At 41.9% G+C, this 22950-nt stretch overlaps 1 protein-coding gene across 1 annotated transcript in view; it reads left to right on the forward strand.

The window, feature by feature from the left end:
- The window catches only part of LOC311120773 (cell adhesion molecule 2-like), a gene marked incomplete at both ends in the record, with an annotated part of 60201 nt that overhangs the window by 34364 nt on the left and 2887 nt on the right, over positions 1-22950 (forward strand). Inside the window, one exon of the mRNA XM_084195349.1 lies at positions 13878-14030. Coding sequence (XP_084051475.1) covers positions 13878-14030 — 153 coding nt within the window. The remainder of the gene's footprint in view (positions 1-13877; positions 14031-22950) is intronic.

Consider the following 22950-nt stretch of genomic DNA (forward strand, 5'->3'; position numbering starts at 1 on the left):
TTGTACTATTTTCTACATTGTAGAATAATAGTGAAGACATCAAAAATATGAAATAGCACATATGGAATCATGTAGTAACCAAAAAAGTGTTAAACAAATCAAAATATATTTTATATTTGAGATTCTTCAAAGTAGCCACCCTTTTCCTTGATGACAGCTTTGCACACTCTTGGTATTCTCTCAACCAGCTTCATGAGGTAGTCACCTGGAATGGTTTCTTTCCTTCTTAATGCGTTTGAGCCGATCAGTTGTGTCGTGACAAGGTAGGGGTGGTATACAGAAGATAGCCCTATTTGGTAAAAGACCACGTCCATATTATGGCAAGAACAGCTCAAATAAGCAAAAATTAAACAACAGTCCATCATTACTTTAAGACATGAAGGTCAGTCAATACGGAACATTTCAAGAACTTTTAAAGTTTCTTCAAATGCAGTCGCAAAAACCATCAAGCGCTATGATGAAACTGGCTCTCGTGAGGACCACCGCAGGACTTTTTTGGTTACTACATGATTCCATATGTGCTATTTCATAGTTTTGATGTATTCCACTATTATTCTACAATGTAGAAATAAAGTCCAAACTTTTGACTGGTACTGTATGTATTAGGCTGTTTGAGAGAAGGTTTGAATCCAAATCAACCCATCCAATGTGAGTACATCTGTTGTTGAAGTACAGTAGATCAATACAGCTACAGTACTCAAGCAGTAGTCAAGCTGCTTATGCTGAAAAGCCTTGTTAGTGCATAGGTTAAATTAGCTTTGGAATTTCAGACAAAAGCTAATATTTCACTTAAAACATATATATTTTTTTGTATTAAATTGTCTCTGTCTACAAAAACTGGTGTTTTTCGTCTTTTGTGATGTGTAGTGTCATAGTGTCAAAGTTCACTTTCCGTCAACCAATCAGTCCAGAATGTTACATATCCAATCTTATTTCGGAGCAATCTGATGATTGATCGAATCTGTTTGAACATTTAGATTAATATTTTATGGAGCAGCAAGAGAGCATGAGGTCACAATCACAAACTGATATTAAACTATCCAGACCGTCACGTATCAAATATTCAACTGCTGGAATAAATCTGCCTGTGTCATCAGTGTGTGTGTGTGTGTGTGTGTGTGTGTGTGTGTGTGTGTGTGTGTGTGTGTGTGTGTGTGTTTGTATGTGCATCAGTGGAGGCTCCTCAGAGGAGTAAGGGGAGGACCATGCTCCTCAGTGAATTTAATAAAAATAAAAATTGTGAAACATTAAAAAAGTTATCCTATTTCGATATAACTATACTAAATATATACATGTCACCAAATAATTGATTAAAACACACTGTTTTGCAATGAAGGTCTGAAGTAGTCTCAACAGCACTCTGTAGGGAAACACATTTTAGTAATTTAGCAGACACTCTTATCCAGAGAGACTTACACTAGTGAGTGCGTATATTTCCTTCTTCTCTGTACTGGTCCCACATGGGAATCGAACCCATAACCCTGGCGTTGCAAACACCATGCTCTACCAACTGAGCCACACGAGACCAGCGCCATGGTGTAGCCGGAGGACAGCTAGTTTCCGTCCTCCTCTGGGTACATTAACTTCAATACAAAACCTAGGAGGCTCATGGTTCTCACCCACTTCCATAGACTTACACAGTAATTATGACAACTTCCAGAGGACGTCCTCCAACCTATCAGAGCTCTTGCAACATGAGCTGACATGTTGTCCACCCAATCAAAGGATCAGAGAATGAATCTAGTACTGAAAGTATAAGCTACAGCTAGCTAGCACTGCAGTGCATAAAATGTGATGAGTAGTTCACTCAAAGAGAGACAAAGACAATAGTTGAACAGTTTTTAACAAATTTATTTATTTAAAAATGAAGGAGGAGAGAGAGAGAGATATTTAGTTGTATTTTCTTCACTTTTACTTAGCTAGCAAATGCAGCTAGCTAGTTTAGCCTAGTCAAACACCCAGTTCAAACAGAGAGGGGTGCTATGTTAGCTAGCTGGCTATGGCTATCCAACACAGGAACTCTTCCAAGTCAAGGTAGTGTTTGCGTGTGATCAGGGGTGTATTCATTCCAATGATTCTGTTGAAAAACGTCTCTTAAACAAAAGCAAACTGAACGAAACTGAGATAAACATACCTGAATTTGTCCAATAGAAACTCTCGTTTGCAACTGTTGGACTAATGATTACACCCTAGATTAGCTAGATACATACGTACAAGAGTGTGCAAGGCGGTTGAGACTACTTTCTTTAAAGTCTCACTGCCTCCTTCTCACAAATGATCCCCAAAATATAAAAATTAAATAAAGTTGGTTCAACACAGTGGCGGGTCATTTTGACCCTAGGACAACAGGAGGGTTAAACCACTTGCATGTTGCTTTAGCAGTATGCTTAGGGTCTCCTGAGTGGCGCAGTGGTCTAAGGCACTGCATCGCAGTGCTAGCTGTGCCACTAGAGATCCTGGTTCGAATTCAGGCTCTGTCGCAGCCGGCCGCGACCGGGAGACTCATGGGCAGCGCACAATTGGCCTAGCGTTGTCCAGGGTAGGGGAGGGAATGGCCGGCAGGGATGTAGCTCAGTTGATAGAGCATGGCGTTTGCAACGCCAGGGTTGTGGGTTCGTTTCCCACGGGGGACCAGTATGAAAAAAAAAATATATATATATATATATGTATTCACTAACTGTAAGTCGCTCTGGATAAGAGCGTCTGCTAAATGATGTAAATGTAATTGTCCTGCTGGAAGGTGAACCTCCGTCCCAGTCTCAAATCTCTGGAAGACTGAAACAGGTTTCCCTCAAGAATTTCCATGTATTTAGTGCCATCCATCATTCCTTCAATTCTGACCAGTTTCCCAGTCCCTGCCGATGAAAAACATCCCCACAGCATGATGCTGCCACCACCATGCTTCACTGTGGGGATGGTGTTCTCGGGGTGATGAGAGGTGTTGGGTTTGCGCTAGACATAGCGTTTTCCTTGATGGCCAAAAAGCTCAATTTTAGTCTCATCTGACCAGAGTACCTTCTTCCATATGTTTGGGGAGTCTCCGCTTTTTTCTGGCCACTCTTCCGTAAAGCCCAGCTCTGTGGAGTGTACGGCTTAAAGTGGTCCTATAGACAGATACTCCAATCTCCGCTGTGGAGATTGCAGCTCCTTCAGGGTTATCTTTGGTCTCTTTGTTGCCTCTCTGATTAATGCCCTCCTTGTCTGGTCCGTGAGTTTTGGTGGGCGGCCCTCTCTTGGCAGGTTTGTTGTGGTGCCATATTCTTTCAATTTTTTAATAATGGATTTAATGGTACTCCGTGGGATGTTCAAAGTTTCAGATATTATTTTATAACCCAACCCTGATCTGTACTTCTCCACAACTTTGTCCCTGACATGTTTGGAGTGCTCATTGGTCTTCATGGTGCTGCTTGGTGGTGTTGCAGACTCTGGGGCCTTTCAGAACAGGTGTATACATTGAGGGGAAAAAGTATTTGATCCCCTGCTGATTTTGTACGTTTGCCCACTGACAAAGAAATTATCAGTCTATAATTTTAATGGTAGGTTTATTTGAACAGTGAGAGACAGAATAACAACAACAAAAATCCAGAAAAACGCATGTCAAAAATGTTATAAATTGATTTGCATTTTAATGAGGGACCAAAGTACGTTCATCTCTAGGAGACAGAACGCATCTCCTTCCTGAGCAGTATGACGGCTGCGTGGTCCCATGGGCTTGATATCAACAGAGAGGTATATTTTCTGGGTGACCTAAATATTGAATAGCTTTCAACCTGGTTCAGGTTATCAGTCAACCTACCAGGGTATTTACAAAAAAGCACAGGAATGAAATCCACATGTATTGACCACATCTTTACTAATGCTGCAGAAATCTGCTGTAAAGCAGTATCCAAACCCATCTGATGTAGTGATCACAATATGGTACATATCTAGGAAAAGCAAAGTTCCAAACGCTGGATCTAATATTGTAGATAGATAGATATACAGTACCTGTCAAAAGTTTTAGAACACCTTCTCATTCAAGGGTTTTTCTATTTTTTTTTACTATTTTCTACATTGTAGAATAATAGTGAAGACATCAAAACTATGAAATAACACACGTGGAATCATGTAGTAACCAAAAACGTGTTAAACAAATCAAAATATATTTGAGATTTTTGGTTCCAACCTCTGTGTCTTTGTGAGACGCCATGTGGGTGAACGGATGATCTCTGCATGTGTATTTCCCACCGTAAAGCATGGAGGAGGAGGTGTTATGGTGTGGGGGTGCTTTGCTGGTGACACTGTCTGTGATTTATTTAGAATTCAAGGCACACTTAACCAGCATGGCTACCACAGCATTCTGCAGCGATACGCCATCCCATCTGGTTTGAGCTTAGTGGGATTATCATTTGTTTTTCAACAGGACCATTTTTTTACATTTACATTTTAGTCATTTAGCAGACGCTCTTATCCAGAGCGACTTACAGTTAGTGAGTGCATACATTTTTCATACTGGCCCCCCGTGGGAACGACCCAACACACCTCCAGGCTGTGTAAGGGCTATTTTACCAAGAAGGAGAGTGATGGAGTGCTGCCTCAGATGACCTGGCCTCCACAATCCCCCGACCTCAACCCAATTGAGATGGTTTGGGATGAGTCGGACCGCAGAGTGAATGAAAAGCAGCCAACAAGTGCTCAGCATATGTGGAAACTCCTTTAAGACTGTTGGAAAAGCATTCCAGGTGAAGCTGGTTGAGAGAATGCCAAGAGTGTGCAAAGCTGTCACCAAGGCAAAGGGTGGTTATTTGAAGAATCTCAAATATAACATATATTTTGATTTGTATAACACTTTTTTGGTTACTACATGATTCCATATGTGTTATTTCATAGTGTTGATGTCTTCACTATTATTCTATAATGTAGAAAATAGTAAAAAGAAAGAAAAACCTTTGAATGAGCAGGTGTTCTAAAACTTTTGACCAGTATAAGAGGTCCTACAAAATCAAAGTTCCAAAGGCTGGGTCTAATATAGTGTATAAGAGGTCATACAATACGTTTTGTAGTGATTCCTATGTTGATGATGTAAATAATATTTGCTGGTCTGTGGTGTGTAATGAGGCGCACTTGACACATTTATTAAATTGCTTATTCCAGTTACTAATAAGCATGCACCTATTAAGAAAATGACTGTAAAAACTGTTAGGAATTGAAAAATATTATGGTTGAGAGGGATGAGGCGAAAATAATGGGATATAAGTCTGGCTGCACAACCGATTGGCAAACCTACTACTGCAAATTGAGAAATCATGTGACTAAACAGAACAAAAAAGAAGAAGCAACTATACTATGAAACAAAAGATAAATTATATAAAGAATGATAGCAAAAAGCTTTGGAGCACCTTAACTGAAATTTTGGGCAAAAAGGCCAACTAAGCTCCATCATTCATTGAATCAGATGGCTAATTCATCACAAAACCCACTGATATTGCCAACTACTTTAATTATTTTTTCATTGGCAAGATTAGCACAGTTAGGCATGAAATGCCAACAACAAACACCGAACCCACACATCCAAGTATAACTGACCAAATTATGAAAGACAAGCATTGTCATTTTTTATTCCGTCAAGTGAGTGTGGAAGAGGTGAAAAAATTATTGTTGTCTATCAACATTGACAAGCCACCTGGGTCTGACAACTTGGATGGAAAATTACTGAGGATGATAGCGGACTATATAGCCACTCCTAAACTTTCATAAAAGTGTGAGCGCTCAGGCCTGGAGGGAAGCAAAAGTCATTCTGCTACCCAAGAATAGTAAAGCAACGTTTACTGGCTCAAATAGCCGACCGATCAGCTAACATTTTTGACATGCGTTTTTCTGGATTTTGTTGTTGTTATTCTGTCTCTCACTGTTCAAATAAACCTACCATTAAAATTATAGACTGATCATTTCTTCGTCAGTTGGAAAACGTACAAAATCAGCAGGGGATCAAATACTTTTTTTCCCTCACTGTATATCAACATTCTCAGGACCTTTTCAAACGTCCAAAAATAGTCTCTCTCTCTTTCACTCTTTCAGACCTTGTCTCTCTCCCTCTCAAACTATCTATCTCTCTACATTAAATTACCCTTCTCTCTCACCCTTCCTTAAGCTCTTTGTGTGAGTGTGCCTGCAGTGTCTCTCTTTCACTCTCTCAGACCTTGTCTCTCTTTCACTCTCTCAGACCTTGTCTCTCTCCCTCTCAAACTATCTATCTCTCTACAGTAAATGACCCTTCTCTCTCACCCTACCTTAAGCTCTTTGTGTGAGTGTGCCTGCAGTGTCTACATCGGAGTAGTGACCTCACCTCTCATTGACCCCTGTTGACCTGCCGTACGCCAATCACTTCTACAGCATCGACACACACACACACACACACACACACACACACACACAGGCTTTATAATGACTATGCACTGCGAGGTGAAGGAGGGTGTGTGTACGTGTGCTAGTAGGGAGGATAACCCTTAGGTTCATCCTAAGTGTCTGTCATGAATACCTGTTAACTGAGACACACCCCGCGATGACTCCTGTGCTGTCTCGGCTATAATGATGGACACTGATGGGATAAGAAGCTCAGTAACCTTGCTGTGATTAAATAAGGCTGGTCAGAGAGATGGGATGAATGCCGTATAAGTCTATGCATTCTACATGTACGTCTTTTGCATATATATTACCCATAAGGCTCCAGAGTGGCGCAGCGGTCTAAGGCACTGCATCTCAGTGCTAGAGGAGTCATTACAGACCCTGGTTCAATTCCAGGCTGTATCACAATCTGGCTGTGATTGGGAGTCCCACAGAGCGTACAGTGCATTCGGAAAAGTATTCAGACCCCTTGACTTTTTCCACATTTTGTTACGTTACAGACTTATTCTAAAAAAATAAATATATTATTTTATCCTCATCAATCTACACACACTACCCCATAATGACAAAGCATAAACAGGTTTAGAAATATAAAACTGAATCATCACATTTACATAAGTATTCAGACCCTTTACTCAGTACTTTGTTGAAGCACCTTTGGCAGCAATTACAGCCTCACGTCTTCTTGGGTATGATGCTACAAGCTTGGCACACCTGTATTTGGGGAGTTTCTCCCATTCTTCTCTGCAGATCCTCTCAAGCTCTGTCAGGTTGGATGGGGAGCGTTGCTGTACAGCTATTTTCAGGTCTCTCCAGAGATGTTTGATCGGGTTCAAGTCCGGGCTCTGGCTGGGCCACTCAAGGACATTCAGAGACTTGTCCCGAAGCCACTGCTGTGTTGTCTTGGCTGCGTGCTTAGGGTTGTTGTCCTGTTGAAAAGTGAACCTTCGCCCCAGTATGAGGTCCTGAGCGCTCTGGAGCATGTTTTCATCAAGGATTTTTATCTGTACATTGCTCCGTTCACCTTTCCCTCGATCCTGACTAGTCTCCCAGTCGCTGCCGCTGAAAAACATCCCACAGCATGATGCTGCCACCACCATGCTTCACCCTAGAGATGTTGCCAGGTTTCCTCCAGACGTGTTGCTTGGCATTAAGGCCAAAGAGTTCAATCTTGGTTTCATCAGACCAGATAATCTTGTTTTGCATTGTCTGTGAGTCTTTAGGTGCCTTTTGGCAAACTCCAAGAGGGCTGTCATGTGCCTTTTACTGAGGAGTGGCTTCCGTCTGGCCACTCTACCATAAAGACCTGATTGTTGGAGTGCTGCAGAGATGGTTGTCCTTCTGGAAGGTTCTCCCATCTCCACAGAGAAAGTCTAGAGCTCTGTCAGAGTGACCATCGGGTTCTTGGTCACGTCCCTGACCAAGGCCCTTCTCCCCCGATTGCTGAGTTTGGCCGGACGACCAGCTCTAGGAAGAGTCTTGGTGGTTCCAAACTTCTTCCATTTAAGAATGATGGAGGCCACTGTGTTCTTGGGGACCGTCAATGCTGCAGACTTTTTTTGGTACCCTTCCCCAGATCTGTGCCTTGACACAATCCTGTCTCGGAGCTCTACGGACAATTCCTTCAACCTCTTGGCTTGGTTTTTGCTCTGACATGCACTGTCAACTGTGGGACCTTATATAGACAGGTGTGTGCCTTTCCAAATCATGTCCAATCAATTGAATTTACCACAGGTGGACTCTGTTCAAGTTGTAGAAACATCTCAAGGATGATCAATGGAAACAGGATGCACCTGAGCTCAATTTCGAGTCTCATATCAATGGGACTGAATAATTAAGTAAATAATGTATTTTTTCTATTACTGTTTTTTACAAATTTGCAAAAAAATCTAAAAACCTGTTTTTGCTTTGTCATTATGGGATATTTTTTATTTATTTTTATTTCACCTTTATTTAACCAGGTAAGCCAGTTGAGAACAGGTTCTCATTTACAACTGCGACCTGGCCAAGATAAAGCAAAGCAGTGCAATAAAAACAACACAGAGTTACATATGGGGTAAAAAACATAAAGTCAAAAATACAACAGAAAATATATATACAGTGTGTGCAAATGTAGCAAGTTATGGAGGTAAGGCAATAAATAGGCTATAGTGCAAAATAATTACAATAGTATTAACACTGGAATGCTAGATGTGCAAGAGATTATGTGCCTTATACCTGTTGTGCCTTCTTCACCACACTGTCTGTGTGGGTGGACCATTTCAGATTGTCAGTGATGTGTACTCCGAGGAACTTAAATCTTTTCACCTTCTCCACTGTGGTCCCGTCGATGTGTCTCCTGAAGTCCACAATCAGTTCCTTCGTTTTGTTGACGTTGAGGGAGAGGTTATTTTCCTGGCACCACACTCCCAAAGCCCTCACCTCCTCCCTGTAGGCGGTCTCGTCATTGTTGGTAATCAAGCCTACTACTGTTGTGTCGTCTGCAAACTTGATGATTGAGTTGGAGGCGTGCTTGGCCACGCAGTCATGGGTGAACAGGGAGTACAGGAGGGGGCTGAGCACACACCCTTGTGGGGCCCCAGTGTTGAGGATCAGCGTAGTGGAGGTGTTGTTTCCTACCTTCACCACCTGGGGGCGGCCCGTCAGGAAGTCTAGGACCCAGTTGCACAGGGCGGGGTTCAGACCCAGGGCCTCGAGCTTAATGATGAGCTTGGAGGGTACTATGGTGTTGAATGCTGAGCTATAGTCAATGAACAGCATTCCAATTCAAATCCATCTCCCTATAGATTTAATAAATTCAATAAATAAATGTGGAAGGTTTGAGGTCAATTCCACACATTCAATTCCCTCTCCCTATAAATTCCATAAATTCAATTCAGAATTCCAGAGCAGTTCTTCAATTCAGATTAAATTCAACTCATCTTGAATTCCAATTTTAAGTCAATTCAAAAGTACAATTCCTAATTCAATATTCTGCTATACCAATGCACTTACTTCAAATAATCTCAAATTCCTTTTCTAAGTAAATTCTAAACTACAATTCCTAATTCAACATTATCCCTCTATAGAGCAATTCCCTGAATTTAAATTAATTCACTTCTTTCAACTCAAGCCAAACTGAACCCAACTACCTCAACTCATGGCAGATTCCAAATACTAATTTAACCTCTCAACGAACTGAGGGAATATTCCTTGTATACCTCAAAATGTCTCCTGAATTCTGAAAACTTTTCAAGAATTTTGGGAATTAGCTAAACATGTCAAATATATAAAATAATACAATAAGATGCTTTTCTTGTATGTGGACGTGTGTGTGTGTCTTTCGGAGGGGTTGGGTTAAAAGCGGAAGTCAAATTTCCGTTGGACCTTGTGTGCAGTTGACCAATACTCTTAATTTTCATATTAAAACATACAATCACAAAGATGTAAAACATTATCCTACATATAACCCATCCAATTAGTGAATATAATTGATAACCTAAAGCTGATTAATATGAACAGCATGAAATAATGCCAGAAAACGTGAAATACTCTTTTCCATTCAGTAGTGACTGGTGTATTATTCATTATTAACCATTATTATAACAGTTTATTCCCCCAATTGGTTTGGCTCATAGTGGGAAACAAAAGCTCCATGCTCTAAAAACAATTGCAATAACCACCAAACTTTTTTTTGTTGTTGTGAGATTGGGAAAATACCTAAAACACATTTGCTAAACATTTTTAGATTCTAGATAAACCCTTTATATAACATTTTACAGTGCACATCATGTTGTCAATTGCTTAAATGCAAAACAAGATTCATGATTGAAATGAGATTGTGCAGAGCTGTGGTCATGGGCAACACTCCCAGCAACAAGCAAATGTGTGCTTCCCCACCAGAGACCAGAGTTCCATTCCCATCTCCACCTTTTATACTATGTGTCTGTCTAAAAAATACTAAATGTATAATTAGAACCCTGCACGAGCGTACATTTTAAGCCTGAGTCCTCCCCGTGCCCGTGACATTCAGGCCCTACTCTAACCAGGCCCGCTTGCTTCTGCCAAATTTAAGGCCCAGCCCCAAAACCAGAAATAACTCCCTCTGTTAGTAAATTCATTAGCTGCTCCTCTTTGTCTGTCACTCACTCCCTGCTCGCTCTGCATGCGCTCTGCTAATGGCGGCTCTGAGTCTGTGAGTATCCATAGCAACGGCTCCACTTGGGGCTGCTCTGCTCAATGAAGAGACATGAGAGAGCAGTTAGCTGTTAGCTACTTTTCGGGGACTCTGAAAAAACTCAGACAAAACTCAAGGAAGGTTATTATCTTCTGTGAAATAATCTCTCCTGTTTTATATTTCTTCTGACACCATGCTATGATATTAGTCAGATAGGACTGCACTGAGAAGCAGAGCACGAGCAAATGGCCCAGCTTTCAAATGTTAGTGATCAATTTAGTGATACCCGAGCCCTGACCACACCCTAGTTATTGATGAAAAAACAGGCCCTACCCATCCCTAACCCGATGTATGATGTCGGGGCCCGTCGGGCTCGGCTCGGTTCGCACAGATCTAAGTGGAATTCCACTCTCCATAAAATGAATGAGAGGTTTATTAATTCAGGAGTTAAAATAACACTCAGTCTTGTAAAAGAACCTGACTGTTGGTGTTAAAGATCCCGAACAGTCATTCTGATTCATATGTAAAATAACCTTTTGAGTTACTAAAACACCATAACATTTATTACAGATAAAAATGCTAAAATAAGAAGAAAAAAAACATTTTTCTCTCATGTCAAACTACCAGGAAGTCTGGATAGACGGTGAGTGGGACGGTGAGGAAACTCACCTTGACTGGCGGCTCTTTTGAAAACACCTTTGTCACGCAACATGGACGCAGTGCTGTAGTGAAATTATCTCAAGCAAATTTGCTGATAAACAAACCAACTCAAACAACATTGAAATTGCATGCAACATCCAATCCTGTCATACACTACATTATGGTTTCACAAATTAGTTGTTTATCCAACTGTTTGGTTATTGTAACAGCAAGAAGAAAGACAAAATGTTGGCTGTATAATTAAATAATAAGCCCAAACCTCTTATATTTGGTGGGATTTGTGAGAAACTTGTTATACACAAATTTAATTTTTTTACTGCTGATTTTTTTTAGAGCGGTTGTAACCAAGGTTTCCAGAACCCATATGGTGCTCTCTTACTAAGTCTAACTAAGGGGAAAGCAGTGGTGAAATACAGAATTGAAGTACACTACATGACCAAAAGTATGTGGAAACCTGCTCGTCGAACATCTCATTCCAAAATCAGGGGCATTAATATGGAGTTGCCCCCCCCCCCCCCCCCCTTTGCTGCTATAACAGCCTCCACTCTTCTGGGAAGGCTTTCCACTAGATGTTGGAACATTGCTGCGGGGACTTGCTTCCATTCAGCCACAAGAGCATTAGTGAGGTCGGGCACTGATGTTGGGCGATTAGGCCTGGCTCGCATTCGGCGTTCCAATTCATCCCAAAGTGTTCGATGGGGTTGAGGTCAGGGCCCTGTGCAGGCCAGTCAAGTTCTTCCACACCGATCTCGACAAACCCTTTTTGTATAGACCTCGCTTTGTGCACGGGGGCACTGTCATGCTGAAACAGGAAAGAGCCTTCCCCAAACTGTTGCCACAAAGTTGGAAGCACAGAATTTTCTAGAATGTCAATGTATGCTGTAGCGTTAAGATTTCCCTTCACTGAACCATGAAAAACAGCCCCCAAACTTTACAGTTGGCACTATGCTTTCGGTCAGGTAGCGTTCTCCTGGCATCCGTCAAACCCAGATTTGTCTGACGGACTGCTAGATGGTGAAGCGTGATTAATCCCTCCAAAGAACGCATTTTGACTGCTCCAGAGTCCAATGGCGGCGAGCTTGGTGATCTTAGGTTTGTGTGCGGCTGCTCGGCCATGGAAACCCATTTCATGAAGCTCCCGACGAACAGTTCTTGTGCACATATTCCTTCCACAGGCAATTTGAAACTCGGTAGTGAGTTTTGCCACCGAGGACAGGCCATTTTTACGATCTACGCGCTTCAGCACTCGGCGGTCCAGTTCTGTGTGTGCTTGTGTGGCCTACCACTTCGCGGCTGAGCCGTTGTTGCTCCTAGACGTTTCCACTTCACAATAACAGCACTTACAGTTTACCGGGGCAGCTCTAGCAGGGCAGGAATTCGGGGCAGCTCTGACTTGCTGGAAAGGTGGCATCCTATCCCCGTGCCACGTTGAAAGTCACTGAGCTCTTCAGAACGGGCCATTCTTCTGCCAATGTTTGTCTATGGAGATTGCATGGCTGTTATACTCCTGTCAGCAACGGGTGTGGCTGAAATAGCAGAATCCACTAATTTAAAAGGGGTGTCCACATACTTTTGTATATATAGTGTATTTGCTGACACGCTGCAGTCACATTTTTGGCACCAGTAGACTAGCTACCTAGCTATGTAAACCACGCCCCTCTGCGAAACACGCCATCTGCAAAGTTGGTTACTAGCCAAGTACTTATTTAAATTAGGTATTAGAATAAGATGTCACCATTGGTGTATTTAAAAAAAAAAAAAAAAAAAAAAAACGTAATTATCCCACCATCCCTCCTCCTGAATCCAAGTATTTGACATGGGGGAGAGGATCAGTAACTTTATGATCAAACTTTATCAACGTAGAAGCAACAGTTATTTTTCATACTTTGGTAGTCCTACTTTGTTCTAGGCTCATGCAAATGATTTTGACTGTTTGGGACCTTTAATAACTTGACCTTTAATAACTTTACCTTTAATAACTTTACCTTTAATAACTTGAGTATAATTATAATTATTTATCGTTTTAAAACAAAGTTTGCATTCAATTTCGGTGCTAAATGCATTAACTCCAGTAACTGGAAGTTGCGCAATTATAATACAATTCCAGTTCTAAAATTCTAAATTCCAATTCCATTTCAATGATGTTTTTATTTTCCAATTCCAATTCAAGTCCAATTCAGATGGTCTAAATTCCAATTCAATTTCAATTACATTTTCTAAAAGATTGCTGCAATTCCAATCAATTTTAAGTAAATTCTCCACTTCTTGCTTGAATTCCAGAATTTAATTTTGGAATTTGAAATTAAATTTGAATTGACTCCAACCCTGGTATGTTCACATCTGGAAGTCTCTCTTGCTCTCCCCTCTCTATCTCTCTCCTCATGTACTGCCCAGGGATAATATGTGACATATTGTGTGTGATGAAATAAGATGTTATTGTTATTATTAGTGATAATATTCATTATAAAATTATCTCTATTTTCTTTTCTCTCTCTCTCTCTCTCTCTCTCTCGTTCTCTCTCTCTCTCTCTCTCTCTCTCTCTCTCTCTCTCTCTCTCTCTCTCTCTCTCTCTCTCTCTCTCTCTCTCTATCTCTCTCTCTCTCTCTCTCTCTCTCTCTCTCTCTCTCTCTCTCTCTCTCTCTCTCTCTCTCTGTCTCTCCCTTTGTTCTTCTCTAGCTTTGAGAGATAACCGTATCGAGCTGGTGCGAGCGTCGTGGTCGGAGCTGACCATCAGTATCAGTGAGGTGACACTGGCTGACGAGGGGATGTACACCTGTTCTCTATTCACTATGCCTGTCAAGACCGCCAAGGCCTACCTTACTGTACTGGGTAAGTATACACGCACAAATGCGTGCACGCAGGAGCACACTCAGGAGCACACTCAGGAGCACACGCAGGAGCACACGCAGGAGCGCACGCACAAACGCATGCACGCAGGAGCACACGCAGGAGCACACGCAGGAGCACACGCATAAACGCATGCACGCAGGAGCACACACAGGAGCACACGCAGGAGCACACTCAGGAGCACACGCAGGAGCACACGCAGGAGCACACGCACAAACGCATGCACGCAGGTGCACACGCAGGAGCACACGCAGGAGCACACGCATAAACGCATGCACGCAGGAGCACACGCAGGAGCACACGCAGGAGCACACGCACAAACGCATGTACGCAGGAGCACACACAGGAGCACACACAGGAGCACACGCACAAACGCATGTACGCAGGAGCACACGCAGGAGCACACGCAGGAGCACACGCAGGAGCACACGCACAAACGCATGTACGCAGGAGCACACGCAGGAGCACACGCACATCATTTACAAGAGCACACACACACACATTGGCTGGAGCCAGGGGCAGACTGGGAACAAACACACACACTGGCTGGAGCCAGGGGTGGAATGGAACCAGAAATCGGCTTTGGCATTTCTAACACACCGTACCATTTATTTCCTTGAGGCCCCCATTATTAGCCAGAGAATGATCATTTTATGCAAAAAGTCAAAGTTAGACAAAAACTGTGGGCTAAAAATGGACCAGCCCATCTCGCATTTGCCTGAAATGCTAGATGGCCAGTCCGCCCCTGGCTGGAGCACACACACACACACACACACACACACACACCCACACACACCCACACACACCCACACACCCACACATACCCACACACACACACACACACACATGCACAAGCACACACACGCACAATCACACAAACACACACTGGATGACAGTACCTCTGATCCATACCCCACTACCACAGATATTATGTCATTTCCTGATTCTTTATAGACTGATACTGCATTCATTATAGACTGATGCTGCAATCATTATAGACTGATGCTGCAATCATTATAGACTGATGCTGCAATCATTATAGACTGATGCTGCATTCATTATAGACAGATGCTGCATTCATTATAGACAGATGTTGCATTCATTATAGACAGATGCTGCAATCATTATAGACAGATGCTGCAATCATTATAGACTGATGCTGCATTCATTATAGACAGATGCTGCAATCATTATAGACTGATGCTGCAATCATTATAGACTGATGCTGCAATCATTATAGACTGATGCTGCATTCATTATAGACAGATGCTGCATTCATTATAGACAGATGTTGCATTCATTATAGACAGATGCTGCAATCATTATAGACAGATGCTGCAATCATTATAGACAGATGCTGCAATCATTATAGACAGATGCTGCATTCATTATAGACAGATGCTGCATTCATTATAGACAGATGCTGCAATCATTATAGACTGATGCTGCGTTAGTTATAGACTGATGCTGCGTTAGTTATAGACTGATGCTGCGTTAGTTATAGACTGATGCTGCATTAGTTATAGACTGATGCTGCGTTAGTTATAGATCCAATTAGTTTGTGCTAATGTTAATGGAGGCTGAAGCTTGTTTAGGCCATTAGCATACTGTGTGTGTCAACAACCATGTTAAAATCATGACAGCCTGCTCAATGACGACACACACACACACACACACTCAAATAGGATACGGACATAATTAGGTTACAGTACTGAACCATATTTAATGGACCAAACAGAGAGAGACAAAGAAAGATTTAATGAATGCATAAACAGTTTGAATACATCCAGGTATGGGTTCTATGAGGAACCACACACACACACACCCACACACACGCACACACACACACACACACACACACACACACACACACACACACACACACACACACACACACACACACACACACACACACATACACACACACACACACACACACACACACATACACACACACACACACACACACAAACACACACACACACACACACACACACACACACACACACACACACACACACACACACACACATATTCAACAAGATGTAAACAATAATGCACAAACAGTCTGGATGCAATCGAGGGATGGGTTAGTGTTGGTGTGTACTTCCTGTTGTTGTTGTCTCAGGACCTCCTTGGAAACTGTTGAGGTGGTGTTTTCCAGCTTGGATCTTACATTTAATGGATGATGAAGTTGTGTCTTCAAAACGTCTTCAACAATGGGTAGCAATACAGTGGAGGAAAGTGGAGGAAAGTGAAGGAAAGTGGAGGAAAGTGAAGTAAAGTGGAGGAAAGTGAAGGAAAGTGGAGGAAAGTGAAGGAAAGTGAAGTAAAGTGAAGTAAAGTGAAGGAAAGTGAAGGAAAATTTAGGAAAGTGGAGGAAAGTGAGGAAAGTGAAGTAAAGTGGAGGAAAGTGAAGGAAAGTGAAGGAAAGTGAAGGAAAGTGAAGTAAAGTAGAGGAAAGTGAAGTAAAGTGGAGGAAAGTGAAGGAAAGTAGAGGAAAGTGAAGTAGAGTGGAGGAAAATGAAGGAAATTGAAGGAAAGTGAAGTAAAGTGGAGGAAAGTGAAGTAAAGTGGAGGAAAGTGAAGTAAAGTGAAGTAAAGTGAAGGAAAATTTAGGAAAGTGGAGGAAAGTGAGGAAAGTGAAGTAAAGTGGAGGAAAGTGAAGGAAAGTGAAGGAAAGTGAAGGAAAGTAGAGGAAAGTGAAGGAAAGTGGAGGAAAGTGAAGGAAAGTGAAGTAAAGTGAAGGAAAATTGAGGAAAGTGGAGGAAAGTGAGGAAAGTGAAGTAAAGTGGAGGAAAGTGAAGGAAAGTGAAGGAGAGTGAAGGAAAGTAGAGGAAAGTGAAGTAGAGTGGAGGAAAGTGAAGGAAAGTGAAGGAAATTGAAGTAAAGTAGAGGAAAGTGAAGTAAAGTGAAGTAAAGTGAAGGAAAGTAGAGGAAAGTGAAGGAAAGTGAGGAAAGTGAAGGAAAGTGAAGTAAAGTGGAGGAAAGTGAAGTAAAGTGGAGGAAAGTGAAGGAAAGTGAGGAAAGTGAGGAAAGTGAAGGAAAGTAGAGGAAAGTGAAGGAAAGTGAAAGAAAGTGAAGTAAAGTGGAGGAAAGTGAAGGAAAGTAGAGGAAAGTGGAGGAAAGTGAAGGAAAGTGAAGTAAAGTGGAGGAAAGTGAAGTAAAGTGGAGGAAAGTGAAGGAAAGTGAAGGAAAGTGAAGGAAAATTGAGTAAAGTGGAGGAAAGTGAAGTAAAGTGGAGGAAAGTAGAGGAAAGTGAAGTAAAGTGGAGGAAAGTGAAGTAAAGTGAAGGAAAGTGAAGTAAAGTGAAGTAAAGTGAAGTAAAGTGAAGTAAAGTAGAGGAAAGTGAAGTAAAGTGAAGTAAAGTGAAGTAAAGTGAAGTAAAGTGAAGTAAAGCTCCTGAGTGGCATCGCAGTGCAAACTGTGCCACTAGAGATCCTGGTTCGAATCCAGGCTCTGTCGTAGCCGGCCGCGACCGGGAGACCCATGGGGCGGTGCACAATTGGCCCAGCGTCGTCCAGGGTAGGGGAGGGAATGGCCAGCAGGGATGTAACTCAGTTGATAGAGCATGGCGTTTGCAACGCCAGGGTTGTGGGTTCAATTCCCACGGGGGGGGCAAGTATAAAAAAATATATATGTATTCACTAACTGTAAGTTGCTCTGGATAAGAGCGTCTGCTAAATGACTAAAATGTGAAGTAAAGTAGCGGAAAGTAAAGTGAAGCATGCATTAACTCATTAGGTTTTGTTTCAAACTTCATTTGAATTAATGTGATTCAGTATCAATCAGAACCTGATGGGGCCTCACTTGTGAACTTTTGCTTTGACCATTGGTCTAAACCAGGGCTGCCCAACCGTCTTCCTGGAGATCTACCGTCCATGTGGGTTTTCAGTCCAACACTAATTTAACACACCTGATTCTACATATTAGCTGCTCAACAAGACCTTAACTAGCTGAATCAGATACGCTAAACAGCACAATTAATGTAAATCCACAATTCAAAAGAAAAAATGGTCACCCCCGTTGGGGGGGGATTCGAATTTCGCCGCATGTGGTGATAGATGTCAGGAACTAGGCTTCTGACACTGTGTCCAGACTCATTGCTGCACGTGATGTGGTTAATTTGATTATCAGAACATGCTGGTGGACTCCTGTGAAGGACGCTTCAGTGAGAAAGTGTTGGATCACGCCCCCAACTACGTCAACGATTTCAATTCAGATATGATTATCTGCTCAGCTGGTCGGCCCCCAGCGCCTTGCCTAATTGTGCCAGGTTGGCCTATGAGAAAAAAAGGTAGCAAAGCTAGCCAAACAAAAAAGTTCCCGAGTATCGCCCCAATGTTTTCCTGAAGGCATAATATAAAATAATATAATATATGCCGTTCAGCAGACGCCAAAGCAACCCACTAACTGAGCTACAGAGGACATTGAATTAGCATCTCACTTAGACAATACCATTGAATTATGAAGAATATACAGTCAGCCCACTCACACCTTTACAATACTCCTACACTATAAATCTAGTCAACTAATGATCCTATTCAGCTCAAGGTCCACTTTACATGTTGTGTAACCAGGCCATAATGACGGTTATACAAAAAACACAGCTTTCATAATAACTTTACTTTTCATTTATGCAGTTGGCAAAAGTTTTCCATTTTTGTTGTCAGAGTTTTGGATTAAACATACAACATACAACAAACATACACATTGATGTTAAAAATGGGGACGTCAGATAAAATGTACAACAGACACACACACACACACACACACACACACACGCATGTATGGTACACACGCACCCACATACACACACACACACACACATACACGCACACTCTGTGAGTGCCCTGTAAACCCCCTGTCTCATCTCAGCTACAGAGACATCTTATTTTAATGTGTCACATTGATTTACACACACACGCACACACACACACACACACACACACACACACACACACACACGCACTTCCATGAACGCACGCTTTCATACACACACACACACCTCTCTCTCAAACACACACATTTCTCTCTCGATCAAACACACACACACACACACATATATAGTAATATATAGTTGAAGTCGGAAGTTTACATACACCTTAGCCAAATACGTTTAAACTCAGTTTTTCACAATTCCTGACATTTAATCCTAGTAAGAATTCCCTGTCTTAGGTAAGTTAGGATCACCACTTTATTTTAAGAATGTGAAATGTCAGAATAATAGTAGAGATAATTATTTATTTAAGCTTTTATTTATTTCATCACATTCCCAGTTTGTCAGAAGTTTACATACACTCAATTAGTATTTGGTAGCATTGCCTTTAAATTGTTTCACTTGGGTCAAATGTTTTGGGTAGCCTTCCACAAGCTTCCCACAATAAGTTGGGTGAATTTTGGCCCATTCGTCTTGACAGAGCTGGTGTAACTGAGTCAGGTTTGTAGGCCTCCTTGCTCGCACAAGCTTTTTCAGTTCTGCCCACACATTGTCTATAGGAATGAGGTCAGGGCTTTGTGATGGCCACTCCAATACCTTAACTTTGTTGTCCTTAAGCCATTTTGCCACAACTTTGGAAGTATGCTTGGGGTCATTGTCCATTTGGAATACCCATTTGCGACCAAGCTTTAACTTCCTGACTGATGTCTTGAGATGTTGCTTCAATATATCCACATAAGTTTCCTTCCTCATGATGCCATCTATTTTGTGAAGTGCACCAGTCCCTCCTGCAGCAAAGCGTTTCCACAGCATGATGCTGCCACCCCCGTGCTTCACGGATGGTGTTCTTCGGCTTGCAAGTCTTCCCCTTTTTCCTCCAAACATAACGATGGTCATTATGGCCAAACAGTTCTATTTTTGTTTCATCAGACCAGAGGACATTTCTCCAAAGAGTACGATCTTTATCCCCATGTGCAGTTGCAAACCGTAGTCTGGCTTTTTTATGACGGTTTTGGAGCAGTGGCTTCTTCCTTGCTGAGCGGCCTTTCAGGTTATGTCGATATAGGACTCGTTTTACTGTGGATAAAGATACTTTTGTACCTGTTTCCTCCAGCATCTTCACCAGGTCCTTTGCTGTTGTTCTGGGATTGATTTGCACTTTTTTTACCAATGTACGTTCATCTCTAGGAGACAGAACGTGTCTCCTTCCAGAGCGGTATGATGGCTGCGTGGTCCCATGATGTTTATACTTGCGTACTATTGTTTGTACAGATGAACGTGATACCTTCAGGCATTTGGAAATTGCTCCCAAGGATGAACCAGACTTGTGGAGATCTACCATTTTTTTCTGAGGTCTTGGCTGATTTATTTTAATTTCCCTTGATGTCAAGCAAAGAGGCACTGAGTTTGAAGGTAGGCATTGAAATACATCCACAGGTACACCTCCAATTGACTCAAAATGTCAATTAGCCTATCAGAAGCTTTTCTGGAATTTTCCAAGCTATTTAAAGGCACAGTCAACTTAGCGTATGTAAACTTCTGACCCACTGGAATTGTGATACAGTGAATCATAAGTGAAATAATCTGTCTGTAAACAATTGTTGGAAAAATTACTTGTGTCATGCACAATTTAGATGTCCTAACCGACTTGCCAAAACTATAGTTTGTTAACAATAAATGTGTGGTGTGGTTGAAAAACAAGTTTTAATGACTCCAACCTAAGTGTATGTAAACTTCCGACTTCAACTGTAGTACACATGCATTGCACACACATACAGACACAAACACCTCTTTCTCAAACACACACATCTATCGAACAAACAAACACCTGTGGTGGGATGTTGGAGTGAACAGGATGTTAAAGTCTTGTAATTACCCTCCCAGGAGGAGACAGAAACACAAGGCCTGAATCTCATCAATACCATTGATTAGCAGACCTGTCAATCAATCAGCCTAAGTTACAGCACATTGACCTGTGAACACACACCACACACACACACACATACACACACCACACACACACCACACATACACACCACACATACACACCACCCATACACACACACACATACACACCACACACACACATACACCCACACACACCACACATACACACACACACACACACACCACACACACACACACACACACACACCACACATACACACACACACCACACATACACACACACACACACACATACATACACACACACACACACACATACATACACACACATACACACACACACACACACACACACACACCACACATACACACACACACTTACATACACACACACACACACACACGCCCTTGAGGAATAGTATGGTTGGCTAGTCAGAGGTATGTGAATCTTTTGGATTCAAGTATTCTGACCTCCTTTTTATGGGCTCCTAATCGTGCTATTCTCTATGTTTTTTTTTCCCGAGATATGTGTTTTTTTTTATACATAATGTTTCTGCAACTGTCTCTTATGACCAAAAAGAGCATCTGGACATCAGAACAGTGATTACTCATCTCGGACTTGACACATAGTCCCAAATCCCCGTCATTCGCATGAAGAGGAGACGCCGATACATGGAGGTGCAGATCCGGGCTCTTGGTGAGAATTCGTTGGCGAGTGGATAATCCGCCTTTACCATCCGTCCTACTGGCGAACGTGCAATCACTGGAGAATAAACTGGAAGAGCTCCGTTCAAGAATATCCACTACCACAGGGACATTCAAAACTGTAATATCTTATGTTTCACAGAGTCGTGGTTGAACGAGCACATGGAAAATATACAGTTGGTTTTCCGTGTAAGAAGAACAGCTAGAACAGCTGCCTCCGGTAAGGGGTGGTGGTGTGTGTCAACTTGTCAACAACATTTGGTGCTGAGACAACAACAACAGGAAGTACACACCAACACTAACCCATCCCTCGATTGCATTCAAGGGATGTTGGCGCGATCTCTTATATTAAGGAAGTCTCAAGGTTTTGCTCGCCTGAGGTAGAGTATCTCGTGATAAGCTGTAGACTATTTACCAAGATAGTTTTCATCTATATTTTTCGTAGCTGTCTATTTACCACCACAAACCGATGCAGGCACTAAGACCGCACACAACGAGCTGTATAAGGTCATAAGCAAACAAGAGAATGCTCACACAGAAGCGCCGCTCCTAGTGGCCGGGGACTTTAATGCAGGAAAACTTAAATCCGTTTTACCTCATTTCTACCAGCATGCCACATGTGCAACCAGAGGGAAAAAAAACTCTAGACCACCTTTACTCCACACACAGAGACGCATACAAAGCTCTGCCTGGTCCTCCATTTGGCAAATCTGACCATAATTCTATCCTCCTGATTCCTGCTTACAAGGAAAAACTAAAGTTGGAAGCACCAGTGACTCGCTACAAACTGAAGTGGTCTGATGATGCAGATGCTAAGCTACAGGACTGTTTTGCTAGCACAGAATGGAGTATGTTCCGGGATTCATCCGATGGCATTGAGGAGTATACCACATCAGTCACCGGCTTCATTGTGTGAATTGTGTTCATAGAGTGTGCAAAGCTGTCATCAAGGCAAAGGGTGGCCACTTTGAAGAATCTCAAATATAAACAATATTTTTATTTGTTAAGCAATTTTTTGGTTACTACATGATTTCATATGTGTTATTTCATAGTTTTGATGTCTTCACTATTATTCTACAATGTAGAAAATAGTAAAAATAAAGAAAAACCCTTGAATGAGTAGGTGTGTCCAAACTTGTGACTGGTTCTGTATATATATACAGTGGGGAGAACAAGTATTTGATACACTGCCGATTTTGCAGGTTTTCCTACTTACAAAGCATGTAGAGGTCTGTAATTGTTATCATAGGTACACTTCAACTGTGAGAGACGGAATCTAAAACAAAAATCCAGAAAATCACATTGTATGATTTTTAAGTAATTAATTTGCATTTTATTGCATGACATAAG

The sequence above is a fragment of the Coregonus lavaretus genome, assembly GCF_964263955.1.
Source record: "Coregonus lavaretus genome assembly, contig: HAP1_SCAFFOLD_2096, whole genome shotgun sequence".
In the NCBI taxonomy this organism is placed as follows: domain Eukaryota; kingdom Metazoa; phylum Chordata; class Actinopteri; order Salmoniformes; family Salmonidae; genus Coregonus; species Coregonus lavaretus.